At 43.2% G+C, this 26,110-nt stretch overlaps 1 protein-coding gene across 1 annotated transcript in view; it reads left to right on the top strand.

Annotated features, from left to right (window-relative positions):
- Window positions 1–26,110, top strand: part of KIF1B (kinesin family member 1B) — a 397,419-nt gene that overhangs the window by 293,123 nt on the left and 78,186 nt on the right. Inside the window, 2 exon segments of the mRNA XM_053691490.1 lie at window positions 3,512–3,630; window positions 3,863–3,948. Of these exon segments, the coding sequence (XP_053547465.1) occupies window positions 3,512–3,630; window positions 3,863–3,948 (205 nt within the window).

Raw genomic sequence — 26,110 nt, 5'->3', positions numbered from 1 at the left:
CATATATGTTTGTGAGGGTGTGCATATATGTGTGTGAGGGTGTGCATATATATATGTGTGTGTATGTGAGAGTGTGCATATATGTTTGTTAGGGTGTGCATATATGTGTGTGAGGGTGTGCATATATATATGTGTGTGTATGTGAGAGTGTGCATATATGTGTGTGCGTGAGGGTGTGCATATATGTGTGTGCGTGAGGGTGTGCTTATATGTGTGTGCGTGAGGGTGTGCTTATATGTGTGTGTGCGCATGAGGGTGCGCATATATGTATGAGGGTGTGCATATATATTTGAGGGTGTGCATATATGTGTGTGCGTGCATATATGTGCGTGCGTGAGGGTGTGCATATATGTGTGTGAGGGTGTGCATATATGTGTGCGTGAGGGTGTGCATATATGTGTGTGCGCGTGAGGGTGTGCATTTGTGTGTGCGCGTGAGGGTGTGCATATATGTGCGTGTGAGGGTGTGCATATATGTGTGTGTGAGGGTGTGCATATATATATGTGTGTGCATATATATTTGAGGGTGTGCATATATGTGCATGAGTGAGGGTGTGTATATATGTGCGTGCGTGAGGGTGTGCATATATGTGTGTGAGGGTGTGCATATATGTGTGCGTGAGGGTGTGTATATGTATATATGTATATATATATGTGTGTGTGTGCGTGAGGGTGTGCATATATGTGTGTGAGGGTGTGCATATATGTGCGCGTGAGGGTTTGCATTTGTGTGTGCGCGTGAGGGTGTGCATATGTGTGTGCGTGTGAGGGTGTGCATATGTGTGAGGGTGTGCATATATGTGTGTGTGAGGGTGTGCATATATATATGTGTGTGCATATATATTTAGGGTGTGCATATATGTGCATGAGTGAGGGTGTGTATATATGTGCGTGCGTGAGGGTGTGCATATATGTGTGTGAGGGTGTGCATATATGTGTGCGTGAGGGTGTGTATATGTATATATATGTGTGTGTGTGTGTGTGCGTGAGGGTGTGCATATATGTGCGTGCGTGAGGGTGTGCATATATGTGTGTGAGGGTGTGCATATATGTGTGCGTGAGGGTGTGTGTATATATATATATATATATATATGTGTGTGTGTGTGTGCGTGAGGGTGTGCATATATGTGTGTGTGCGTGAGGGTGTGCATATATGTGTGTGTGCGTGAGGGTGTGCATATGTGTGTGTGTGCGCGCGTGAGGGTGTGCATATGTGTGTGCGCGCGCGTGAGGGTGTGCATATGTATGTGTGAGGGTGTGCATATATATGTGTGTGCGTGAGGGTGTGCATATATGTGTGTGCATATGTGTGCGTGCGTGAGGGTGTGCATATATGTGCGTGCATTAGGGTGTACATATATGTGCGTGTGTGTGAGGGTGTGCATATATATGTGTGTGTGTGAGGGTGTGCATATATATGTGTTTGCGTGAGGGTGTGCATATATATGTGAAGGTGTGCATATATGTGCGTGCGTGAGGGAGTGCATATATGTGTGTGCGTGAGGGAGTGCATATATGTGTGTGCGTGAGGGTGTGCATATATGTGTGTGTGCATATATGTGCGTGCGTGCGTGAGGGAGTGCATATATGTGTGTGTGCGTAAGGGTGTACATATATGTGTGTGCGTGAGGGTGTACATATATGTGTGTGCATGAGGGTGTGCATATATCTGTGTGTGCGTGAGAGTGTGCATATATGTGTGTGTGAGGGTGTGTATATATATATATATATATGTGTGTGCGTGAGGGTGTGCATATATGTGTGTGTGCGTGAGAGTGTGCATATGTGTGCGTGAGGGTGTGTATATATATATATGTGTGTGTGCATATATGTGTGTGTGAGGGTGTGCATATATGTGTTTGTGCGTGAGGGTGTGCCTATATATGTGTGTGTGAGGGTGTGCATATATATGTGTGTGTGAGGGTGTGTATATATATATATGTGTGTGTGTGTGAGGGTGTGCACATATAAATATATATATGTGTGTGAGGGTGTGCATATATGTGTTTGTGCGTGAGAGTGTGCATATATATATATGTGTGTGTGCGTGAGAGTGTGCATGAGGGTGTGCATACGTGTGCGTGAGGGTGTGCATATATATATGTGTGTGTGAGGGTGCATATATGTGTGTGTGCATACGTGTACGTGAGGGTGTGCATATATACATGTGTGTGTGAGGGTGCATATATGTGTGTGTGCATACGTGTACGTGAGGGTGTGCATATATATATGTGTGTGTGTGAGGGTGCATATATGTGTGTGTGTGTGTGTGAGGGTGCATATATGTGTGTGTGCATACGTGTACGTGAGGGTGTGCATATATGTATGTGGTACAATCCTCTGCAAGCCTGACAATAATATACATATTTCAAAACACAAAAAACTGTTTTATATTTTGTTAAATACCCTCTTTTAGATGATCCAAAGAAGAAAAAATAACTAGTGTCCCGTATAGTTTTGTGTTGTCACATTTACAGATGATCTTTTGTATTGACCACCATCTTATTGTCACTTCTTACTGAAACTTTTTGGAACTGCCAAGCAGTAGAAATGTCTCTAGTATCCTTCTTGGCTTCTACATTTCTCTGTGCTACAACCTCATTTTTCCGCCCTGTTTATCCTCACTGATGGAAAGTAAGAGCTAGTCCCTCCCACCACCTCTTGTAGCATGTGGGGACTAAGAAAGGTGGGTGTACGATGTGTGAGGAAGGACCTCATGTCATTCATTTGTTTTTGTTTTGTTTTAAACAAAGCAAGTTTTACGTTTAATAAGCAGCTTTTGTTCCGTTACACCATATCACCTCACCAACCTCTCTGCTAATACCAATTCCGTTCCTCCATCTTCTGTCTGGACAGTAGTTGCATCAAACGTAACAGAAGCACATTCTTCTTTGTCTCTCACTGTCTTAAACCTCCTGTTATGTCTGTAATTCCAGCTCTTCTGTTAAGCATTGCAGTGAGGGGCACATTGATTATAATTTCCCCTTGTGCCCTTAATTAAAACCACAAAACAATGACCCTTTCTGGTGATGTGCCCCATGCAGGAGACATTAGATGGAGGTCTGGATCCTGGGATAGTATTTTATTCATTTTTTAATTTTTAGTCTTCTCTGTTGCAGCTGTTTTATATTTATTTGAATTCTATTTTTGTTCTTTGGTTATATGTTATTAATCTTTTATTTGCCCAGCATTTGATTCATTTGTGGAACGCATGTTGCTGTTTTTCTGTTTTTGGTTATGGTACTTGCACAGAACTTACTAATGCGAGTGAGGGACAAACGCCTTTTATTATTACACAGCTGTGTTAGCAAAAGATTCTCTGTCGCCTTTACGTAATATTGTTATTCCTACTAGTTGTGCTACATCTATGTGACATTACAGACGGTAGCAAACAAGTGTCGTGTTCAGCTTTATTATTAACCTGCATTGCTGTGATGCTCCAGGCTTGTTACACTAGACAGAATAATCATATCAAAGACCAGCTCTAACAGGCAATGTTTTCTTGGTTCCAGGGCATTTGTTTACCTAAGCAATCTGCTGTTTCCTGTCCCTTTGGTGCACAAGGTGGCTGTAGTAAGTGAGAAGGGAGAAGTGCGTGGATTCCTGCGTGTAGCGGTGCAAGCGATAGCTGGTCAGTATTGCCCCATTTCATTTACATTTCTCCTGTGTCCTCCTCTCAGTGTTGTCCCATAGATGTACATTAATTGTCTCACCTGTGTTATATTCTTGTCATTTTGTTTTCATTTTTCTTAGAAAAGAGCTACTTCCCCTTTAGCTTGAGCGTGTCTTCATGCTAAAACATCAGACGTATTAGTGTCCCACTTAAATACATCATCTTCCTGTTTTATTGACTTTATCTGCAGGTGACGAGGAAGCACCAGACTATGGGTCAGGGATTCGACAGTCAGGAACAGCCAAAATATCATTTGACAATAACTACTTCAATAAGGTAAATGTTCTGATTGAGTTTAGTGAATTTGTATATCCCCAGGAACCTTTTATATCGGTTTACTGTGCAGATATGGTAGTGGACTATCTGTGCTTCAGTAGCTTTACATTATCTGACAGCATATTTCATATTTATAGGTATAATATGATAAGATAAATAGGTACACTTTCCCTCATTATCACCAGGGTAGCAGAAGATGATCTAGTTATATTAAGTTAATATTTAGCCATTACAATGATCTTAAGTTCTGATTGGAGAAGGCTGCTGCCTTAGAGCTCTGCTGCTTTTCTATTCGTCTATCAGATTCTCTTCAGCTCAGATACTCAGCTCTGACCCATCTCTGTTCTAATCATATTAACAGCATTGGAACTACTGTACCTTCTCTTCTGGATTTTTCATTCTTCTTTGTTCCACTTGTACAAACTCTTAAGGGTCATGCCAGACACAACGCTTTATACTTACCATGCTTATTAGGCTCTTAAAGACGGGACAGTTAGCACATACCATATAGATCTCTCTCACACTTTGCTCCGGCTCCTCAAACAGTAATTTTGTTGTTGGGTTTCTCCTATATAACTGCTATAGGAACTTCTCAAACATGAAGATATAAGTAAATATTTTATGATATTACTTGAATGGCAATTAACAGATTACAGTAAATAGATTCAAATATAACTGGCAGTGAGACATCTAGATATGGTAAAGTGATGTCTAAGATAAATTAGCTTTTTACAAACGGTTATATAGACTGTCTGTGACATACATAATGGCACATTCTCCTGCTAAGGGCTTGGTACAACCGAATACAGATAGACACGTTCTCATGATGAGTGCTGGGTACAACCTAGTACCGATAGGCACGTTCTCAAGATGAGTGCTGGGTACAACCTAGTACAGATAAGGCACATTCTCATGATGAGCGCTGGGTACAACCTAATACAGATAGGCCGTTCTCATGATGAGTGCTAGGTACAACCTAGCACAGATAGGCACGTTCTCATGATGAGTGCTGGGTACAACCTAGTACCGATAGGCACGTTCTCATGATGAGCGCTGGGTACAACTTAATACAGATAGGCCGTTCTCATGATGAGTGCTGGGTACAACCTAGTACAGATAGGCACGTTCTCATGCTGAGCGCTTGATACAACCTAGTACAGATAGGCACACTCTCATGATGAGTGCTGGGTACAACCTAGCACAGATAGGCCGTTCTCATGATGAGCGCTGGGTACAACCTAATACAGATAGGCACATTGTCATGATGAGCACTGGGTACAACCTAGTACAGATAGGCACGTTCTCATGATGAGCGCAGGGTACAACCTAGTACAGATAGGCATGTTCCCATGATGAGCACTTGGTACAACCTAGTACAGATAGGCACGTTCTCATGATGAGCACTTGGTACAACCTAGTACAGATAGGCACATTGTCATGATGAGCGCAGGGTACAACCTAGCTAGATAGGCATGTTCTCAAGATGAGTGCTGGTACATCCTAGCTAGATAGGCACGTTCTCATGATGAGTGCTGGGTACAACCTAGCTAGATAGGCACATTCTTATGAATAAAGCGCTGGGTACAACCTAGTACATATAGGCACACTCTTATGATGAGCACTTGGTAAACCTACCACAGATAGGCATGTTCTTATGCTGAGCACTTGATACAACCAAGTACAGATAGGCACACTCTCATGATGATCGTTTGGTACAACCGAGTACCGATAGGCACGTTCTCATGATGAGCGCTGTGTACAACCTAGCACAGATAGGCACGTTCTCATGATGAGCGCTTGGTACAACCTAGCAAAGATAGGCATGTTCTTATGATGAGCGCTGGGTACAACCTAGTAGATATAGGCACACTTTCATGATGAGCACTTGGTACAACCTACCACACATAGACAGGTTCTCATGCTGAGCGCTTGATACAACCTAGTACAGATAGGCACACTCTCATGATGATCACTTGGTACAACCTAGCACAGAAAGGCACAATCTCATGATGAGTGCTGGGTACAACCTAGCACAGATAGGCACACTCTCATGATGATCACTTGGTACAACCTAGCACAGATGGGCACACTCTCATGATTATCACTTGGTGCAACCTAGCACAGAAAGGCACGTTCTCATGATGAGCGCTTGATACAACCTAGTACAGATAGGCAAACACTCTCATGATAAGCACTTGGTACAGCATAGTACAGAGAAGCACGTTCCTTGGGGTATACAGGTGGAGACCTGTGCATGTAAAATATACTAGAAACTGCATCTAACCAGATACATCAGTGTTGTGTATATCAGCTATATTATATATACAGTTTTATCCATTATATATGCTATAATAATAACCATGTGATTGGGTTAGAGAAAGGTTTGGATAACTTCTTACACTCTCCAAATCCCTAAAGTTGTTCACAACACCACCCATGCATCAGGTCAGATACAAGTAATATAAAGCCAAAGTCGCATTTCCATATTTTGGTCACCAAAGGGTGCACTTAGCTGATTCCCAGTGTTTCTTCCTCATTACTTTTCTGGGGCTTAACAGAGGTTTTTTTTCTTTCCCCTGTTTTGTGCCTCATCTCTTGTTGATATTCAGCTGTTGGGATTTGCCACACACTGGTGGGTAACGGTTGTGTGTACAACTCCAGGCTACTACACAGCAGTTTATACAGCACCTCTTTCTCCTGTTAAGTGTAGTCAGTCCACGGGTCATCATTACTTCTGGGATATTAACTCCTCCCCAACAGGAAGTGCAAGAGGATCACCCAAGCAGAGCTGCTATATAGCTCCTCCCCTCTACGTCACACCCAGTCATTCTCTTGCACCCAACTAATAGATAGGATGTGTGAGAGGACTGTGGTGATTATACTTAGTTTTTATATCTTCAATCAAAAGTTTGTTATTTTAAAACAGCACCGGAGTGTGTTGTTCCTTCTCAGGTAGAATTTGAAGAAGAATCTACCTGAGTTTTTGGATGATTTTAGCCGGCGTAGCTAAGATTCATTTTGCTGTTCTCGGCCATTCTGAGGAGTGAGGTAAACTTCAGATCAGGGGACAGCGGGCAGGTTCACCTGCAAAGAGGTATGTTGCAGTATATTATTCTGAGGAATGGAATTGACTGAGAAAATACTGCCAATACCGATATAATGTAAGTTCAGCCTTAAATGCAGTAGTAGCAACTGGTATCAGGCTGTTATGTATATATGTGTACACTTCAGTATTCTGGGGAATGGCTCTTCACTGGGATAATACTATATGCATATAATTTTTAGCCTAACTTGCAGTGGGAACGTCTAGCAACAGGCTGTTTAATGACATTTCATGTTATTTGATTTTAAACGTTTTTGCTGGCATGCTAAATTGTTTAATTATCTGAGGTACTGGGTGAAAAATTGTTTTGGGCACTGTTTTTCCACTTGGCTGTCGTTTATTTTAATTTAAGACAGTTTACTGAACTTCCCTCACTGCTGTGTGTGAGGGGGAGGGGCCTATTTTGGCGCTTTTGCTACGCATCAAAAATTCAGTCAAAAGTCTGTTTCTCTCCCTGCATGATCCGGATCGTCTCTACAGAGCTCAAGGGTCTTCAAAAATTATTTTGAGGGAGGTAATCACTCACAGCAGACCTGTGAGATTGTGCTTTGACTGTGATAAAAAACGTTTATATTTTGTACATTTTTTTTCTGCTATTAAGGGTTAGTTATCCATTACTAATGGGGGCAATCCTTTGCTAAATTTATGCCTTTACCGGGAAAAATTTGGTTTTTATAATTTCTCCGGTTCATTGTTATTCAACTGTCATAATTTTTTTCTGTGCTTCTTAAAGGCACAGTGCGTTTTCCATATTACTTGTAAATTGAGTGAAAAGTATTTCCAAGCTTGCTAGTTTAATTGCTAGTTTGTTAAACATTGCACATATAGCACATATATCTCTGTGCTATATGTGCAAAAGCCAAGGTGGAGCCCAATAGAAATTTATGTACTAATTGCATTGATGCTACTTTAAATAAAAGTCATTCTGTACAAATTGAACATCATTCACCAAACAACGAGGGGGAAGTTATGCCGACTAACTTGCCTCACGTGTCAGTACCTGCATCTCCCGCTCGGGAGGTGCGTGATATTGTAACGCCGAGTACTTCAGGGCGGCCATTACAAATCACACTACAGGACATGGCTAATGTTATGACTGAAGTTTTGTCTAAATTACCAGAACTTAGAGGTAAGCGAGATCACTCTGGGGTGAGAACAGAGTGCGCTGATAATATTAGGGCCATGTCAGATACTGCGTCACAATTTGCAGAACATGAGGACGGAGAGCTTCATTCTGCGGGTGACGGATCTGATCCAAATAAACTGGATTCAGACATTTCAAATTTTAAGTTTAAGCTGGAAAACCTCCGTGTATTACTAGGGGAGGTGTTAGCGGCTCTGAATGATTGTAACACAGTTGCAATACCAGAGAAAATGTGTAGGTTGGATAAATATTTTGCGGTACCGTCGAGTACTGACGTTTTTCCTATAACTAAGAGACTTACTGAAATTGTTACTAAGGAGTGGGATAGACCCGGTGTGCCTTTCTCACCCCCTCCTATATTCAGAAAGATGTTTCCAATAGACGCCACCACACGGGACTTATGGCAAACGGTCCCTAAGGTGGAGGGAGCAGTTTCTACTTTAGCTAAGCGTACCACTATCCCGGTGGAGGATAGCTGTGCCTTTTCAGATCCAATGGATAAAAAGTTAGAGGGTTACCTTAAGAAAATGTTTGTTCAACAAGGTTTTATATTGCAACCCCTTGCATGCATTGCGCCTGTCACGGCTGCAGCAGCATTTTGGTTTGAGTCTCTGGAAGAGACCCTTGACTCAGCTCCATTAGATGAGATTACACACAAGCTTAAAACCCTTAAGCTAGCTAATTCATTTATTTCTGATGCCGTAGTACATTTAACTAAACTTACGGCTAAGAATTCCGGATTCGCCATTCAGGCGCGCAGAGCGCTGTGGCTAAAATCCTGGTCAGCTGATGTTACTTCTAAATCTAAATTACTTAACATACCTTTCAAAGGGCAGACCTTATTCGGGCCCGGTTTGAAAGAAATTATCGCTGACATTACAGGAGGTAAAGGCCATGCCCTGCCTCAAGACAGAGCCAAACCTAGGGCTAGACAGTCTAATTTTCGTGCCTTTCGTAACTTCAAGGCAGGAGCAGCATCAACTTCCTCTGCACCAAAACAGGAAGGAGCTGTTGCTCGCTACAGACAAGGCTGGAAACCTAACCAGTCCTGGAACAAGGGCAAGCAGGCCAGAAAACCTGCTGCTGCCCCTAAGACAGCATGAATTGAGGGCCCCCGATCCGGGAACGGATCTAGTGGGGGGCAGACTTTCTCTCTTCGCCCAGGCTTGGGCAAGAGATGTCCAGGATCCCTGGGCGTTAGAGATCATATCTCAGGGATACCTTCTGGACTTCAAAGCCTCTCCCCCAAAAGGGAGATTTCATCTTTCAAGGTTGTCAACAAACCAGATAAAGAAAGAGGCGTTTCTACGCTGTGTACAAGATCTTTTACTAATGGGAGTGATCCATCCGGTTCCGCGGTCGGAACACGGACAAGGGTTTTACTCAAATCTGTTTGTGGTTCCCAAGAAAGAAGGAACCTTCAGACCAATCTTGGATTTAAAGATCCTAAACAAATTCCTAAGAGTTCCATCGTTCAAAATGGAAACTATTCGGACAATCTTACCCATGATCCAAAAGGGTCAGTACATGACCACAGTGGATTTAAAGGATGCCTACCTTCATATACCGATTCACAAAGATCATTACCGGTATCTAAGGTTTGCCTTCCTAGACAGGCATTACCAGTTTGTAGCTCTTCCATTCGGGTTGGCTACGGCTCCAAGAATCTTCACAAAGGTTCTGGGCTCTCTTCTGGTGGTACTAAGACCGCGAGGAATTTCGGTGGCTCCGTACCTAGACGACATTCTGATACAAGCGTCAAGCTTTCAAACTGCCAAGTCTCATACAGAGTTAGTACTGGCATTTCTAAGGTCGCATGGGTGGAAGGTGAACGAAGAGAAGAGTTCTCTCTTACCACTCACAAGAGTTCCCTTCTTGGGGACTCTTATAGATTCTGTAGAAATGAAGATTTACCTGACAGAAGACAGGTTAACAAAGCTTCAAAATGCTTGCCGTGTCCTTCATTCCATTCAACACCCGTCAGTGGCTCAATGCATGGAGGTAATCGGCTTAATGGTAGCGGCAATGGACATAGTACCCTTTGCACGCCTACATCTCAGACCGCTGCAATTGTGCATGCTAAGTCAGTGGAATGGGGATTACTCAGATTTGTCCCCTACTCTGAATCTGGATCAAGAGACCAGAAATTCTCTTCTATGGTGGCTTTCTCGGCCACATCTGTCCAGGGGGATGCCATTCAGCAGACCAGATTGGACAATTGTAACAACAGACGCCAGCCTACTAGGTTGGGGCGCTGTCTGGAATTCCCTGAAGGCTCAGGGATCATGGACTCAGGAGGAGAGTCTCCTTCCAATAAACATTCTGGAATTGAGAGCAGTTCTCAATGCCCTTCTGGCCTGGCCTCAGTTAACAACTCGGGGGTTCATCAGGTTTCAGTCGGACAACATCACGACTGTAGCTTACATCAACCATCAAGGAGGGACAAGAAGCTCCCCAGCGATGATGGAAGTATCAAAGATAATTCACTGGGCAGAGTCTCACTCTTGCCACCTGTCAGCGATCCACATTCCTGGAGTGGAGAACTGGGAGGCGGATTTCCTAAGTCGTCAGACTTTTCATCCGGGGGAGTGGGAACTTCATCCGGAGGTCTTTGCCCAAATACTTCGACTTTGGGGCAAACCAGAGATAGATCTCATGGCGTCTCGCCAGAACGCCAAGCTTCCTTGTTACGGGTCCAGGTCCAGGGACCCGGGAGCGGTCCTGGTAGATGCTTTGACAGCACCTTGGACCTTCGGGATGGCCTATGTGTTTCCACCCTTCCCGATGCTTCCTCGATTGATTGCCAGGATCAAACAGGAAAGAGCATCGGTAATTCTAATAGCGCCTGCGTGGCCACGCAGGACCTGGTATGCAGATCTAGTGGACATGTCATCCTGTCCACCTTGGTCTCTGCCTCTGAGACAGGACCTTCTAATTCAGGGTCCTTTCAAACATCAAAATCTAATTTCTCTGAAGCTGACTGCTTGGAAATTGAACGCTTGATTTTATCAAAGCGTGGTTTTTCGGAGTCAGTTATTGATACCTTAATACAGGCTAGGAAACCTGTTACCAGAAAGATTTACCATAAAATATGGCGTAAATACTTACATTGGTGCGAATCCAAGAGTTACTCATGGAGTAAGGTTAGGATTCCTAGGATATTGTCTTTTCTACAAGAGGGTTTAGAAAAGGGTTTATCTGCTAGTTCCTTAAAGGGACAGATCTCAGCTCTGTCCATTCTTTTACACAAACGTCTGTCAGAAGTTCCAGACGTTCAGGCTTTTTGCCAGGCTTTGGCCAGGATTAAGCCTGTGTTTAAAACTGTTGCTCCACCATGGAGCTTAAATTTAGTTCTTAACGTTTTACAGGGTGTTCCGTTTGAACCCCTTCATTCCATTGATATCAAGCTGTTATCTTGGAAAGTTCTGTTTTTAATGGCTATTTCCTCGGCTCGTAGAGTCTCTGAGTTATCAGCCTTACATTGTGATTCTCCGTATCTGATTTTTCATTCAGATAAGGTAGTTCTGCGTACTAAACCTGGGTTCTTACCTAAGGTTGTCACTAACAAGAATATCAATCAAGAGATTGTTGTGCCATCATTGTGTCCTAATCCTTCTTCAAAGAAGGAACGACTTCTGCACAATCTAGATGTAGTCCGTGCCCTGAAATTTTATTTACAGGCAACTAAAGATTTTCGCCAAACTTCTTCCCTGTTTGTCGTTTATTCTGGACAGAGGAGAGGTCAAAAAGCTTCTGCTACCTCTCTCTCTTTTTGGCTTCGTAGCATAATACGTTTAGCCTATGAGACTGCTGGACAGCAGCCTCCTGAAAGAATTACAGCTCATTCCACTAGAGCTGTGGCTTCCACTTGGGCCTTTAAGAACGAGGCCTCTGTTGAACAGATTTGCAAGGCTGCAACTTGGTCTTCTCTTCATACTTTTTCCAAATTTTACAAATTTGACACTTTTGCTTCTTCGGAGGCTGTTTTTGGGAGAAAGGTTCTTCAGGCAGTGGTCCCTTCCGTATAAAGATCCTGCCTGTCCCTCCCGTCATCCGTGTACTTTAGCTTTGGTATTGGTATCCCAGAAGTAATGATGACCCGTGGACTGACTACACTTAACAGGAGAAAACATAATTTATGCTTACCTGATAATTTCCTTTCTCCTGTAGTGTAGTCAGTCCACGGCCCGCCCTGTTTTTTATGACAGGTCTAAATTTTTAAATTATACTCCAGTCACCACTGCACCCTATAGTTTCTCCTTTCTCGTTTGGTTCTCGGTCGAATGACTGGGTGTGACGTAGAGGGGAGGAGCTATATAGCAGCGCTGCTTGGGTGATCCTCTTGCACTTCCTGTTGGGGAGGAGTTAATATCCCAGAAGTAATGATGACCCGTGGACTGACTACACTACAGGAGAAAGGAATTTATCAGGTAAGCATAAATTATGTTTTCTCTTGTTAAGTGTATCCAGTCCACGGATCATCCATTACTTGTGGGATATTCTCCTTCCCAACAAGAAGTTGCAAGAGGATCACCCACAGCAGAGCTGCTATATAGCTCCTCCCCTCACTGCCATATCCAGTCATTCTCTTGCAAGTCTCAACAAAGATGGACGTAGTAAGAGGAGAGTGGTGTATTATAGTTAGTTTTCTAACTTCAATCAAAAGTTTGTTATTTTTAAATGGTACCGGAGTGTACTGTTTTATCAAAGGCAGTATTAGAAGAAGAATCTGCCTGTGATTTCTATGATCTTAGCAGAAGTAACTAAGATCCATTGCCGTTCTCACATATTCTGAGTAGTGAGGTAACTTCAGAGGGGGAATGGCGTGCAGGTTTTCCTGCAATAAGGTATGTGCAGTTAACATATTTCTAGGGATGGAATTTGCTAGAAAAATGCTGCTGATACCGGATTAATGTAAGTTAAGCCTAAATGCAGTGATTTAATAGCGACTGGTATCAGGCTTATTAACAGAGATACATACTCTTTTAAAAGTGTAATATAAAACGTTTGCTGGCATGTTAATCGTTTTTATATATGTTTGGTGACAAAACTTATTGGGGCCTAGTTTTTTCTCCACATGGCTGGCTGATTTTTGCCTAGAAACAGTTTCCTGAGGCTTTCCACTGTTGTAATATGAGTGGGAGGGGCCTATTTTAGCGCTTTCCTGTGCAGCTAAAATTACAGACAGAGACACTCAGCTTCCTTCTGCATGATACAGGACATCTCTGAAGGGCTCAAAAGGCTTCAAAAGTCGTGTTTGAGGAGGGTAACAACCACAGTAGACCTGTGGCAGTTGTTGTGACTGTGTTTAAAAACGTTTTTGTCATTTATTATTCCGTTTTTGGTATTAAGGGGTTAATCATCCATTTGCAAGTGGGTGCAATGCTCTGCTAACTTGTTACATACACTGTAAAAATTTCGTCAGTATAACTGCCTTTTTCACTGTTATTTCAAATTTTGCCAAAATTTGTTTCTCTTAAAGGCACAGTAACGTTTTTTATATTGCTTGTTAACTTGGTTTAAAGTGTTTTCCAAGCTTGCTAGTCTCATTGCTAGTCTGTACAAACATGTCTGACACAGAGGAAACTACTTCATTATGTTTAAAAGCCATGGTGGAGCCCCATAGGAGAATGTGTACTAAATGTATTGATTTCACCTTAAACAGTAAAGATCAGTCTTCATCTATAAAAGAATTGTCACCAGAGGGGTCTGTTGAGGGGGAAGTTATGCCGACTAACTCTCCCCACGTGTCGGACCCTTCGCCTCCCGCTCAAGGGACGCACGCTAATATGGCGCCAAGTACATCAGGGACGCCCATAGCGATTACTTTGCAGGACATGGCTGCAATCATGAATAATACCCTGTCAGAGGTATTATCCAGATTGCCTGAATTGAGAGGCAAGCGCGATAGCTCTGGGGTTAGACAAGATACAGAGCGCGTAGATGCTGTAAGAGCCATGTCTGATACTGCGTCACAATATGCAGAACCTAAGGACGGAGAGCTTCAGTCTGTGGGTGACGTCTCTGAATCGGGGAGACCTGATTCAGAGATTTCTAATTTTAAATTTAAGCTTGAGAACCTCCGTGTATTGCTTGGGGAGGTATTAGCTGCTCTGAATGACTGTGACACAATTGCAGTGCCAGAGAAATTGTGTAGACTGGATAAATACTATGCAGTGCCGGTGAGTACTGATGTTTTTCCAATACCTAAAAGACTTACAGAAATTATTAGTAAGGAGTGGGATAGACCCGGTGTGCCCTTTTCCCCACCTCCTATATTTAGAAAAATGTTTCCAATAGATGCCACTACACAGGACTTATGGCAGTCCCTAAGGTGGAGGGAGCAGTTTGTACTTTAGCAAAGCGTACCACTATCCCGGTTGAGGACAGTTGTGCTTTTTCAGATCCAATGGATAAAAAATTAGAGGGTTACCTTAAGAAAATGTTTATTCAACAAGGTTTTATTTTACAGCCCCTTGCATGCATTGCGCCTGTCACTGCTGCGGCGGCGTTCTGGTTTGAGGCCCTGGAAGAGGCCATCCATACAGCTCCATTGACTGAAATTATTGACAAGCTTAGAACACTTAAGCTAGCTAACTCATTTGTTTCTAATGCCATTGTTCATTTGACTAAACTAACGGCTAAGAATTCCAGGATTCGCCATCCAGGCGCGTAGAGGTCTATGGCTTAAATCCTGGTCAGCTGATGTGACTTCAAAGTCTAAATTACTCAACATTCCTTTCAAGGGGCAGACCTTATTCGGGCCTGGTTTGAAAGAAATTATTGCTGACATTACTGGAGGTAAGAGTCATACCCTTCCTCAGGACAGGGCCAAATCAAGGGCCAAACAGTCTAATTTTCGTGCCTTTCGAAATTTCAAGGCAGGTGCAGGATCAACTCCCTCTGCTTCAAAACAAGAGGGAACTTTTGCTCAATCCAAGCAGGCCTGGAAACCTAACCAGTCCTGGAACAAGGGCAAGCAGGCCAGAAAGCCTGCTGCTGCCTCCAAGACAGCATGAAGGAGCGGCCCCCTATCCGACAACGGATCTAGTAGGGGGCAGACTCTCTCTCTTCGCCCAGGCGTGGCCAAGAGATGTTCAGGATCCCTGGGCGTTGGAGATCATATCTCAGGGATATCTTCTGGACTTCAAAGCTTCTCCTCCACAAGAGAGATTTCACCTTTCAAGATTATCTGCAAACCAGATAAAGAAAGAGGCATTCCTAAGCTGCGTGCAAGACCTCCTTGTAATGGGAGTGATCCATCCAGTTCCGCGGACGGAACAAGGACAGGGGTTTTATTCAAATCTGTTTGTGGTTCCCAAAAAAGAGGGAACCTTCAGACCAATTTTGGATCTAAAGATCCTAAACAAATTCCTCAGAGTTCCATCATTCAAGATGGAAACTATTCGAACCATTTTACCCATGATCCAAGAGGGTCAGTACATGACCACAGTGGACTTAAAGGATGCCTACCTTCACATTCCGATTTACAAGAATCATTATCGGTTCCTGAGGTTTGCCTTTCTAGACAGGCATTACCAGTTTGTAGCTCTTCCATTCGGGTTGGCTACAGCCCCAAGAATTTTTACAAAGGTTCTGGGCTCACTTCTGGCGGTTCTAAGACCGCGAGGCATAGCGGTGGCTCCTTACCTAGACGACATCCTGATACAGGCGTCAAGCTTTCAAATTGCCAAGTCTCATACAGAGATAGTTCTGGCATTTCTGAGGTCGCATGGGTGGAAAGTGAACGAAGAAAAGAGTTCTCTATCTCCTCTCACAAGGGTTTCCTTCCTAGGGACTCTGATAGATTCTATAGAAATGAAAATTTACCTGACGGAGTCCAGGTTATCAAAACTTCTAAATGCTTGCCGTGTTCTTCACTCCATTTCGCGCCCCACGGTGGCTCCGTGCATGGAAGTGATCGGCTTAATGGTAGCGGCGATGGACATAGTGCCATTTGCGCGCCTGCATCTCAGACCGCTGCAATTATGCATGCTCAGTCAGTGGAATGGGGATTACACAGATTTGTCCCCTCTACTAAATCTGGATCAGGAAACCAGAGATACTCTTCTCTGGTGGTTATCTTGGGTCCATTTGTCCAAAGGTATGACCTTTCGCAGGCCAGATTGGACCATTGTAACAACAGATGCCAGCCTTCTAGGTTGGGGTGCAGTCTGGAACTCCCTGAAGGCTCAGGGTTCATGGACTCAGGAGGAGAAACTCCTCCCAATAAATATTCTGGAGTTAAGAGCAATATTCAATGCTCTTCTAGCTTGGCCTCAGTTAGCAACACTGAGGTTCATCAGTTTTCAGTCGGACAACATCACGACTGTAGCTTACATCAACCATCAAGGGGGAACCAGGAGTTCCCTAGCGATGTCAGAAGTCTCCAAGATAATTCGCAGGGCAGAGACTCACTCTTGCCACCTGTCAGCGATCCATATCCCAGGGGTAGAGAACTGGGAGGCGGATTTTCTAAGTCGTCAGACTTTTCATCCGGGGGAGTGGGAACTCCATCTGGAGGTGTTTGCTCAATTGGTTCTCCGTTGGGGCAAACCAGAACTGGATCTCTTGGCGTCTCGCCAGAACGCCAAGCTTCCTTGTTATGGATCCAGGTCCAGGGACCCAGAAGCGGCACTGATAGATGCTCTAGCAGCGCCTTGGTTCTTCAACCTGGCTTATGTGTTTCCACCGTTTCCTCGTCTGATTGCCAAAATCAAACAGGAGAGAGCATCAGTGATATTGATAGCGCCTGCGTGGCCACGCAGGACCTGGTATGCAGACCTAGTGGACATGTCATCCTTTCCACCATGGACTCTGCCTCTGAGACAAGACCTTCTAATACAAGGTCCTTTCAATCATCCGAATCTACTTTCTCTGAGACTGACTGCATGGAGATTGAACGCTTGATCCTATCAAAGCGTGGCTTCTCCGAGTCAGTAATTGATACCTTAATACAGGCACGAAAGCCTGTCACCAGGAAAATTTACCACAAGATATGGCGTAAATATCTTCATTGGTGTGAATCCAAGAATTACTCATGGAGTAGGGTTAGGATTCCTAGAATATTGTCCTTCCTCCAAGAGGGTTTGGACAAAGGATTATCAGCTAGTTCTTTAAAGGGACAGATTTCTGCTCTGTCTATTCTTTTACACAAGCGTCTGGCAGAAGTTCCAGACGTTCAGGCATTTTGTCAGGCTTTAGTTAGAATTAAGCCTGTGTTTAAACCTGTTGCTCCCCCATGGAGCTTAAACTTGGTTCTTAAAGTTCTTCAAGGGGTTCCGTTTGAACCCCTTCATTCTATTGATATCAAACTTCTATCATGGAAAGTTCTTTTTCTGATAGCTATTTCCTCGGCTCGAAGAGTCTCAGAGTTATCTGCCTTACATTGTGATTCTCCTTATCTGATCTTTCATTCAGATAAAGTAGTTCTGCGTACAAAACCTGGGTTTTTACCTAAGGTGGTTTCTAACAAGAATATCAATCAAGAGATTGTTGTTCCATCGTTATGTCCTAATCCTTCTTCAAAGAAGGAACGTCTTTTGCATAATCTAGACGTAGTACGTGCCTTGAAGTTTTACTTGCAGGCTACTAAAGATTTTCGTCAAACATCTAACCTGTTTGTTGTTTACTCTGGACAGAGGAGAGGTCAAAAGGCCTCGGCAACCTCTCTTTCTTTTTGGCTTCGGAGTATAATTCGTTTAGCCTATGAGACTGCTGGACAGCAGCCCCCTGAAAGAATTACAGCTCATTCTACTAGAGCTGTGGCTTCCACCTGGGCCTTTAAAAATGAGGCCTCTGTTGAACAGATTTGCAAGGCTGCGACTTGGTCCTCGCTTCATACCTTTTCAAAATTTTACAAATTTGATACTTTTGCTTCTTCGGAGGCTGTTTTTGGGAGAAAGGTTCTACAGGCAGTGGTTCCTTCCGTTTAAGTTCCTGCCTTGTCCCTCCCATCATCCGTGTACTTTAGCTTTGGTATTGGTATCCCACAAGTAATGGATGATCCGTGGACTGGATACACTTAACAAGAGAAAACATAATTTATGCTTACCTGATAAATTTATTTCTCTTGTAGTGTATCCAGTCCGCGGCCCGCCTTGTCATTTTAAGGCAGGTCTAAATTTTAATTAAACTACAGTCACCACTGCACCCTATGGTTTCTCCTTTCTCGGCTTGTTTCGGTCAAATGACTGCATATGGCAGTGAGGGGAGGAGCTATATAGCAGCTCTGCTGTGGGTGATCCTCTTGCAACTTCTTGTTGGGAAGGAGAATATCCCACAAGTAATGGATGATCCGTGGACTGGATACACTACAAGAGAAATAAATTTATCAGGTAAGCATAAATTATGTTTTCACTCTGCAGAGGTAACAAACACTACGTAGTCCCGAAATTAATTTGATGTTCGTGCCACAATATGGAAGCCCCTATAGTAAGCAAGGCGTGATACTCTCCCTCCATTACTATTTGGCCAACTGCTCTTCCTCATCCTGGACCAGGTTCTGCACAGTAGGGCCTTGACGACAAGCCTACAAAATGTACAGCTAAATCCAGTACTTATCCTGTGCTTTTTGTAACTCTCAGCTACTCACAGCAGTCAGTTAAAACTTTGCTCCCATTATGTTTGTTTGGAGGTAATAAATTAACTTCCTTCACATGAACTTAATCCTACGTCACACTAATGCAGTCCGTGGTTATTTCTGTTTGTTATGGTATGGGATCCTAGGATTCCTCCTCCCACACCGGTACTGATGGAAACTGTACTTAATCTCTTACTGGGATCAGTCCTATATTGATCCTATGAGCATCACAATCCTGTGTGTGACCCATGTGCCATCCTCGTGACTTTGCAAACTGAGGTTAAGGAGCTTAATAAATTCTTCCAGATGAACAGTCTGTGCTTATGAGTCCAAGTGTCGTTGCTTTCTTTACAATATCTGTCTGTTCAAAGTCTTGGAGAAAAAAAAAACTCCTGGATACCCAATTTCACCACATCTTTTCAAAATGTAACAGATCATAAGGTTAAATTCTGTTTATGCAACTTGAGGCGATTGGTTTATCCCTCTCAGTGGCCATGGCTTGTGTGGTGGAAGCTGTCTGAGGTCCCTTTTTCATTTTATAAGACTTTTCTTTACAAAAGCATAATATGCAGCTCAGTTTGTAGGCTTAATCCAATTAATTGGAAGAGCCACTTGAATTACAGGTGTCCTTTAACAGACAAACTTGGTTAAATGCACACAAAACTTTTGCAGGGTTTTTTAATGACCATCACAAAAGCAAATAAGTGGTCAAATCAAAAGTAGAACAGCTGATTGATTTAATATGGATGATGATCAAATGTGTTAAAATCCACATGTGCAATTAAAAATGTAATATCAGGTTGGGTAATTTTAGAATAATTCTTTAACACCCAAACATTTAATTGCAATACAAATGAATATTCAGATCATTATATTTCTTTTTTATGACACGATGAGTCCACGGATCATCTTAATTACTGATGGGATATTCACCTCCTGGTCAGCAGGAGGCGGCAAAGAACACCACAGCAAAGCTGTTAAATAGCTCCTCCCTTCCCTCCCACTCCAGTCATTCTCTTTACCTACGTTCGTGTTAGGAGGTGGTAAAGTTAGGTGTTAGATAAGATTCTTCAATCAAGAGTTTATTATTTTTAAAGTAGTACAAGATTGTGCTGCTTTGTTCTAGGGTGTAGCCATAGTCCATATCAGTCTCTTCAGTAGAGCATTGGTGGCTTTAGAGCAATGGGAACTTGTGGGACATAATTCTCACTGCGCCTCCCATATATTGAATGCTGCCCTTACCAAGAAAATCTGAGGGAATTACTCAGGACTTTCGTTATCTTACAGGTCCATGGGAGGGAGAGGACCTCTTAAACCTGCAACTGCCTTGCTGTCAGGCAGAAAATTAGGTAAGTGCTGACTTTGTTTCTGGGGAGTGGAAGTAAACTCAGAGAAATGTTAGACACTTTATTTTTTATTTATACCTCATTAAATTTGGGCTCTTTATTAAGGGTTACAGAGTTAATTTCTCCTAGATGTTTTAGGGGACACCTTGGAGAGTTGGACGCAGGCACTGGGGCTGTATGTGATACATTAGCTCTCCTCCCGGCGGTTTATTAATAGCCGACCGGGACATTGCATATTGATATAAGCTATTACTGCAAGCTCAATGTGAGGTAGTTCCACGTTTAAACTGTATGTCTGGGACTGACAGCTACCCAATACATTATATATTGATGTAGGCTGATGCTGCGGGCTCATTGTGAACTGGGTTCCACAATTAAACTGTATGTCTAGGACTAACAGCTACCCAATACATTGAATGTTGATGTGGGCTAGTGCTGCGGGCTCAATGTGGGGTGGTTCCACGTTTGCACTGTGTGTCTGGGACTGACAGCTACCCAATACATTGCGTGTTGATGTGGGCTAATACTGCAAGCTCAATGTGAGGTGGCTCCACGTTTAGGCTGTATGTCTGGGACTAGCAGCTGCCCAGTACATTGCATGTTGATATAGGCTAATGTTGCGGGCTCAGTGTGAGGCGGTTCCACGTTTGGACTGTGTGTCTGGGACTGACAGCTACGCGGTTTGAGGCTGGAGCGGTCTGTTGTTGGTCTCCCGGCGCTTTCACTTGTAAAATATTAATGGCGACAGGGAGATGGCTTTTGGTAACGTCCACGATGGGCGGAGTTTTGTGTGGCGTCAATATTGTTGCGCACCACTTTGCTAATACTTCCGTTATCGGAAGGAACAGAAGAGAAATCTAGGTGTTTGTTCTTAGTACCAGACAGTACTACAGCAATGAGTCCGGAATTTTTGCGTAGCAGAAGGGCTGGCAGGCACCTCAGCTAGGTTTAGCTGAGGCGTAGAAGGGGTTGCAATATCGTGTACTGAATCAGACATGTTTACACAAGAGCCCAAGTAGCTTGCAGTGATAAATCATAAGGGTTACACTTTAAAAGTTAGAGACACAGTAAAGTGCATACAAAAGTTACTTTAAAAATTAAGGAGACAGTAACGTTTTTCTGTGTTAGTTTTTTATTTGATAATCACCTATATGTGAGTCAGATTGGTCCCAGAGACCCTACATAGTGTCTCCTTATTATTTGAAAACAAATGTGGTACCACCAATCCTTTTCTCTATTCTTTATGTTGAGAGATTTTTCTATAGGGATATTAAAAAAAAAAAAAAAAAAAAAAAAGAAAGATTTTTTGATAGCCCACATATGCAGTGCCCTGCGCTTCCTCACAAACTCCACAGGGAGTTACTTTGCAAGACATCGCCTCCTAATATCATTGAAGTGATATCTGTTGCATTGTTTGTTTTTCTAATGCTGTATGGAGAACAATTGAGGAAATGTATTTAATCAGTTAATTTTGCTGATACGGTAGTAGCTATTCCGAATTTTCTTCCATGAGGCCTGTAGAGGAAGATACTTCGGTAGTATATAAGGAGGAAATCTCAGACTCTGTCTGGGTAATTCCTTTGTTTAGTACTGAGGTTTTTTCTTTCAGTTTAAGCTTGTACACCTTTGTTTGCTACTTAAGGAGGTTGGTGCTACCCTGGACGTTGGTCAATCCTAATAAGTCCAGTAAGCTATATAAACATTTTGATGTGCCCTTCATGGTAGAACCTTTGTTTGTACCAAATAGGGCTACAATGATTGGATAGGGGGTTCCCCCTTTTCTCCAAATAGAGCAGATCCTATCAAAGAATGTGTGTCCGTCAGGGGTTGAAATGACCTACGGTTTGTATTGCTTTCTTACCAGTGCAGCGGCGTACTGGTTGATGCGTTGTCTGATTGATTATATTCGGACAGACACTCCTCTCGAGGAATTCCAGGATAGGATAAAGGCGATTCAGCTAACCAACTCCTTTATTTCAGATGCTCCCCTTCAGGTTTTTAGGCTGGGAGCTGAGATTTCAGGCTTTGCCATATGGCCGCAGAGCGTTACAGAAAGGTCTTGATCTGCGGATGCCTCATCTTAGTATACTCTTTTGACGATTCCTTACAAGGGGAAGACCTTGTTTGGACCTGGCCTGTTTGAGATTATTTCTGATATCACAGTAAGGGTCATCTTCTCATTCAAGATAAGAGAAACAAACAAAAAGGACGACAGAGCAATTTTCGTTTCTTTCAAAATTTCAAGGGAAATTCTTCCTCTGCTGCCTCCAATCAGGAACAGACTTCACCTGCATGGAGACCCAATCAATCTTGGAATAAAAGGAAAACAATCCGAAAAGCCTGCTGTTGAATCAAAGTCAGCAAGAAGGGCATGCCCCGATCCGGGACTGGATCTTGTAGGGGGCAGACTTCCTTCTTCGCTCAGGCTTGGGTTAGAGATGTTCAGGATCCCTGGGCAATAGAAATAGTGTCCCAGGGATACAAACTAGAGTTCAATAGTTTTCCTACAAGAGGCAGGTTTCTACTTTCAAGATTATCTGCAGACCAGACAAAAAGAGAGGCGTTCTTATGCTGCGTAAGAGACCTTCCCAACCTGGGAGTGATTTTTCCAGTTCCAATACAGGAACAGGGTCGGGGTTTTTACTCCAATCTGTTTGTGGTTCCCAAAAAAGAGGGACTTTTCAGACCAATTTTAGATCTAAAGAGTCTAAACAAATTTTTTTAGAGTACCGTCCTTCAAGATGGAAACTATTCGTTCCATTTTTCCTCTGCTCCAAGAGGGAGAGTTTATGACAACAGTGGATTTAAAGGACGCATACCTGCACTTCACCATTCACAAGAATTATGACAAGTTTCTAAGGTTTGCCTTTCTGGACAAACATTACCAGTTCGTGGCTCTTCCCTTCGGTCTTGCCACAGCTCCCAGAATTTTCACAAAGGTTCTGGGATCATTGTTGGTGGTGCTTCGGTTAAGGGACATTGCAGTTACGCCCTATCTGGATGACATCCTAGTCCAGGCGTCATCATTAGAACAAGCATGATTCCACAAGGACTTGGTGTTATCCTTCCTGCGATCTCACGGGTGGAAGGTATATTTGGAAGAGTGTTCCTTAGTCCCAAATACAAGGGTATCTTTCTTGGGAACTATAATAGATTCCCTATCAATGTAGATTTTTCTGACGGAAGTCAGGAAATCAAAGCTTATCGATACTTGTCGATTCCTTCAGTCCACTCCTCGGCCATCAGTGGCTCAGTTCATGGAGGTAATCGGGCTGATGGTGGTGGCAATGGACATCTTCCTGTTTGCTCGGTTCCACCTCAGATCTCTGCAGTTAAGCATGCTCAGGCAAATGGAATGGAGATTATGTGGATTTGTCTCCTCGAATACTACTGGAGCAGGAGACAAGTGATTCTCTTCAATGGTGGTTGTCTCGATCATCTTTCCCAGGGAACCTGCTTTCGCAGACCATCTGGGGTGATTGTGACAACAGACACCAGCCTTCTAGGGTGGGGAGCAGTCTGGGGTTCCCTAAAGGCTTCGGGAGTGTGGACTCAGAGTCTGTTCTTCCTATAAACATCCTGGAGCTGAGAGCGATCTTCCATGCTCTTCTGGCCTGGCCTCAGTTAGCCTCGGTCCAGTTTATCAGGTTCCAGTCGGACAACATAACTTCAGTGGCTTACATCAATCATCAGGGAGGAACGAGGAGTTCCTTAGCGATGACAGAGGTAACCAAGATAATTCAGTGGGTGGGGGCCCATTCTTGTTGCCTGTCGGCGATCCACATTCCAGGGGTGGCCAACTGGGAGGCGGACTTCCTGAGCAGGCAGTCTTTTTTTCTTCCGGAAGTTTTCTCCAGCCTGATTCTCGCAGGATTTGGTATGCAGATCTGGTGGACATGTCATCTCTGCCACCTTGGATACTTCCATTGAGGAAGGACCTTCAAATTCAAGGGCCCTGCCTTCACCCAAATCTAATTTTTTAGAAAGCTGACTGCTTGGAGATTGAACGCTTACTTCTATCCAAGCAAGGTTTTTCTGACTTGGTCATAGAGACTATGATTCAGGCTCATAAGCCTGTAACTAGGAAGATTTACCATAAGATATGGCATAAATATCTCTATTGGTGTGAATCCAAGGGCTACTCATGGAGTAGAGTTAGGATTCCTAGAATTTTGTCTTTTCTCCAATAAGGTTTGGTGAAAGGCCTATCGACTAGTTCCCTAAAGGGTCAAATCTCTGCCTTATCTATTTTTTTTCACAAACGTCTGGCGGATGTTCCAGATGTACAATCATTTTGTCAGGCCTTGGTCAGGATCAGGCCTGTGTTCACACCAGTTACTCCTCTATGGAGTCTGAATTTAGTTCTCAAAGTTCTTCTAGGGGCTCCGTTTGAGCCTATGCATTCCTTAGATATTAAGTTGTTATCTTGGAAAGTTTTATTTCTTGTTGCTATTTCTTCTGCTTGTAGAGTGTCAGAGTTCTCGGCATTGCAGTATGAGTCTACCTTATTTTCCATTCAGATAAGGTAGTTTTAAGTACTAAATTAGGATTTCTTCCTAAGTTTGTTTCTGATCGGAACATTAATCAGGAGATTGTTGTTCCTTCCTTGTGTCCTAATCCTTCTTCTCCGAAGGAACGTCTTCTGCACAATTTGGACGTGGTCCGTGCTTTAAAACTTTTACTTGTAGGCGAGCAAGGACTTTCGTCAGTCTTCTGCTTTGTTTGTGGTTTTCTTAGAAAAAATGTAAGGGACAGTAAGCTACAGCTACTTCTCTTTCTTTTTGGCTGAAGAGTATCATACGTTTTGCATATGAGACTGCTGGACAGCAGCCTCCAGAGAGAGTTACGGCTCATTCCACGAGGGCTGTTGCTTCCTCATGGGCATTCAAAAATGAAGTTTTTGTGGAACAGATTTGCAAGGCTGCAAGATGGTCCTCTCTTCACACTTTTTCAAGGTTCTACAAATTTGATGCTTTTGCCTCGGCTGAGGCCGCTTTTGGGAGAAAGGTTCTCCGTGCAGTGGTGCCTTCCGTTTAGGTTCCCTGTCTTGTCCCTCCCGTATCATCTGTGTACTCTAGCTTGGGTATTGAATCCCATTAGTCATTAAGATGATCCGTGGACTCATCGTGTCATAAAAAAGAAAAGAAAATTTCTCTTGTTAAGTGTATCCAGTCCACGGATCATCCATTACTCGTGGGATATTCTCCTTCCCAACAGGAAGTTGCAAGAGGATCACCCACAGCAGAGCTGCTATATAGCTCCTCCCCCAGCTGTCATACCCAGTCATTCTCTTGCAAGCCTCAACCAAGATGGAGGTCGTAAGAGGAGTGTGGTGTTTTATACTTAGTTTATTCTTCAATCAAAAGTTTGTTATTTTTAAATGGTGCCGGAGTGTACTGTTTATCTCAGGCAGTATTTAGAAGAAGAATCTGCCTGCGTTTTCTATGATCTTAGCAGAAGTAACTAAGATCCATGGCTGTTCTCACATATTCTGAGGAGTGAGGTAACTTCAGAGAGGGAATGGCGTGCAGGTTTTCCTGCAATAAGGTATGTGCAGTTAAAATATTTTTCTAGGGATGGAATTTGCTAGAAAATGCTGCTGATACCGAACTAATGTAAGTAAAGCCTTAAATGCAGTGAGAGCGACTGGTATCAGGCTTATTAATAGAGATACATACTCTTATAAAAATGTAATATAAAACGTTTGCTGGCATGTTTAATCGTTTTTATATGTATTTGGTGATAAAACTTATTGGGGCCTAGTTTTTTCCACATGGCTGGCTTGAATTTTGCCTAGAAACAGTTTCCTTAGGCTTTCCACTGTTGTAATATGAGTGGGAGGGGCCTATTTTGCCGTTTTTTTTGCACAGAAAAAATTACAGACACAGACATCCAGCTTCTTCCTGCATGATCCAGGACATCTCTGGAGGGCTCAAAAGGCTTCAAAGTCGTTTTTGAGGGAGGTAAAAAGCCACAGTAGGGCTGTG

The sequence above is a fragment of the Bombina bombina genome, chromosome 8 (genome assembly GCF_027579735.1).
Source record: "Bombina bombina isolate aBomBom1 chromosome 8, aBomBom1.pri, whole genome shotgun sequence".
NCBI lineage: Eukaryota > Metazoa > Chordata > Amphibia > Anura > Bombinatoridae > Bombina > Bombina bombina.
This window is presented reverse-complemented; position numbering and strand designations above follow the sequence as displayed.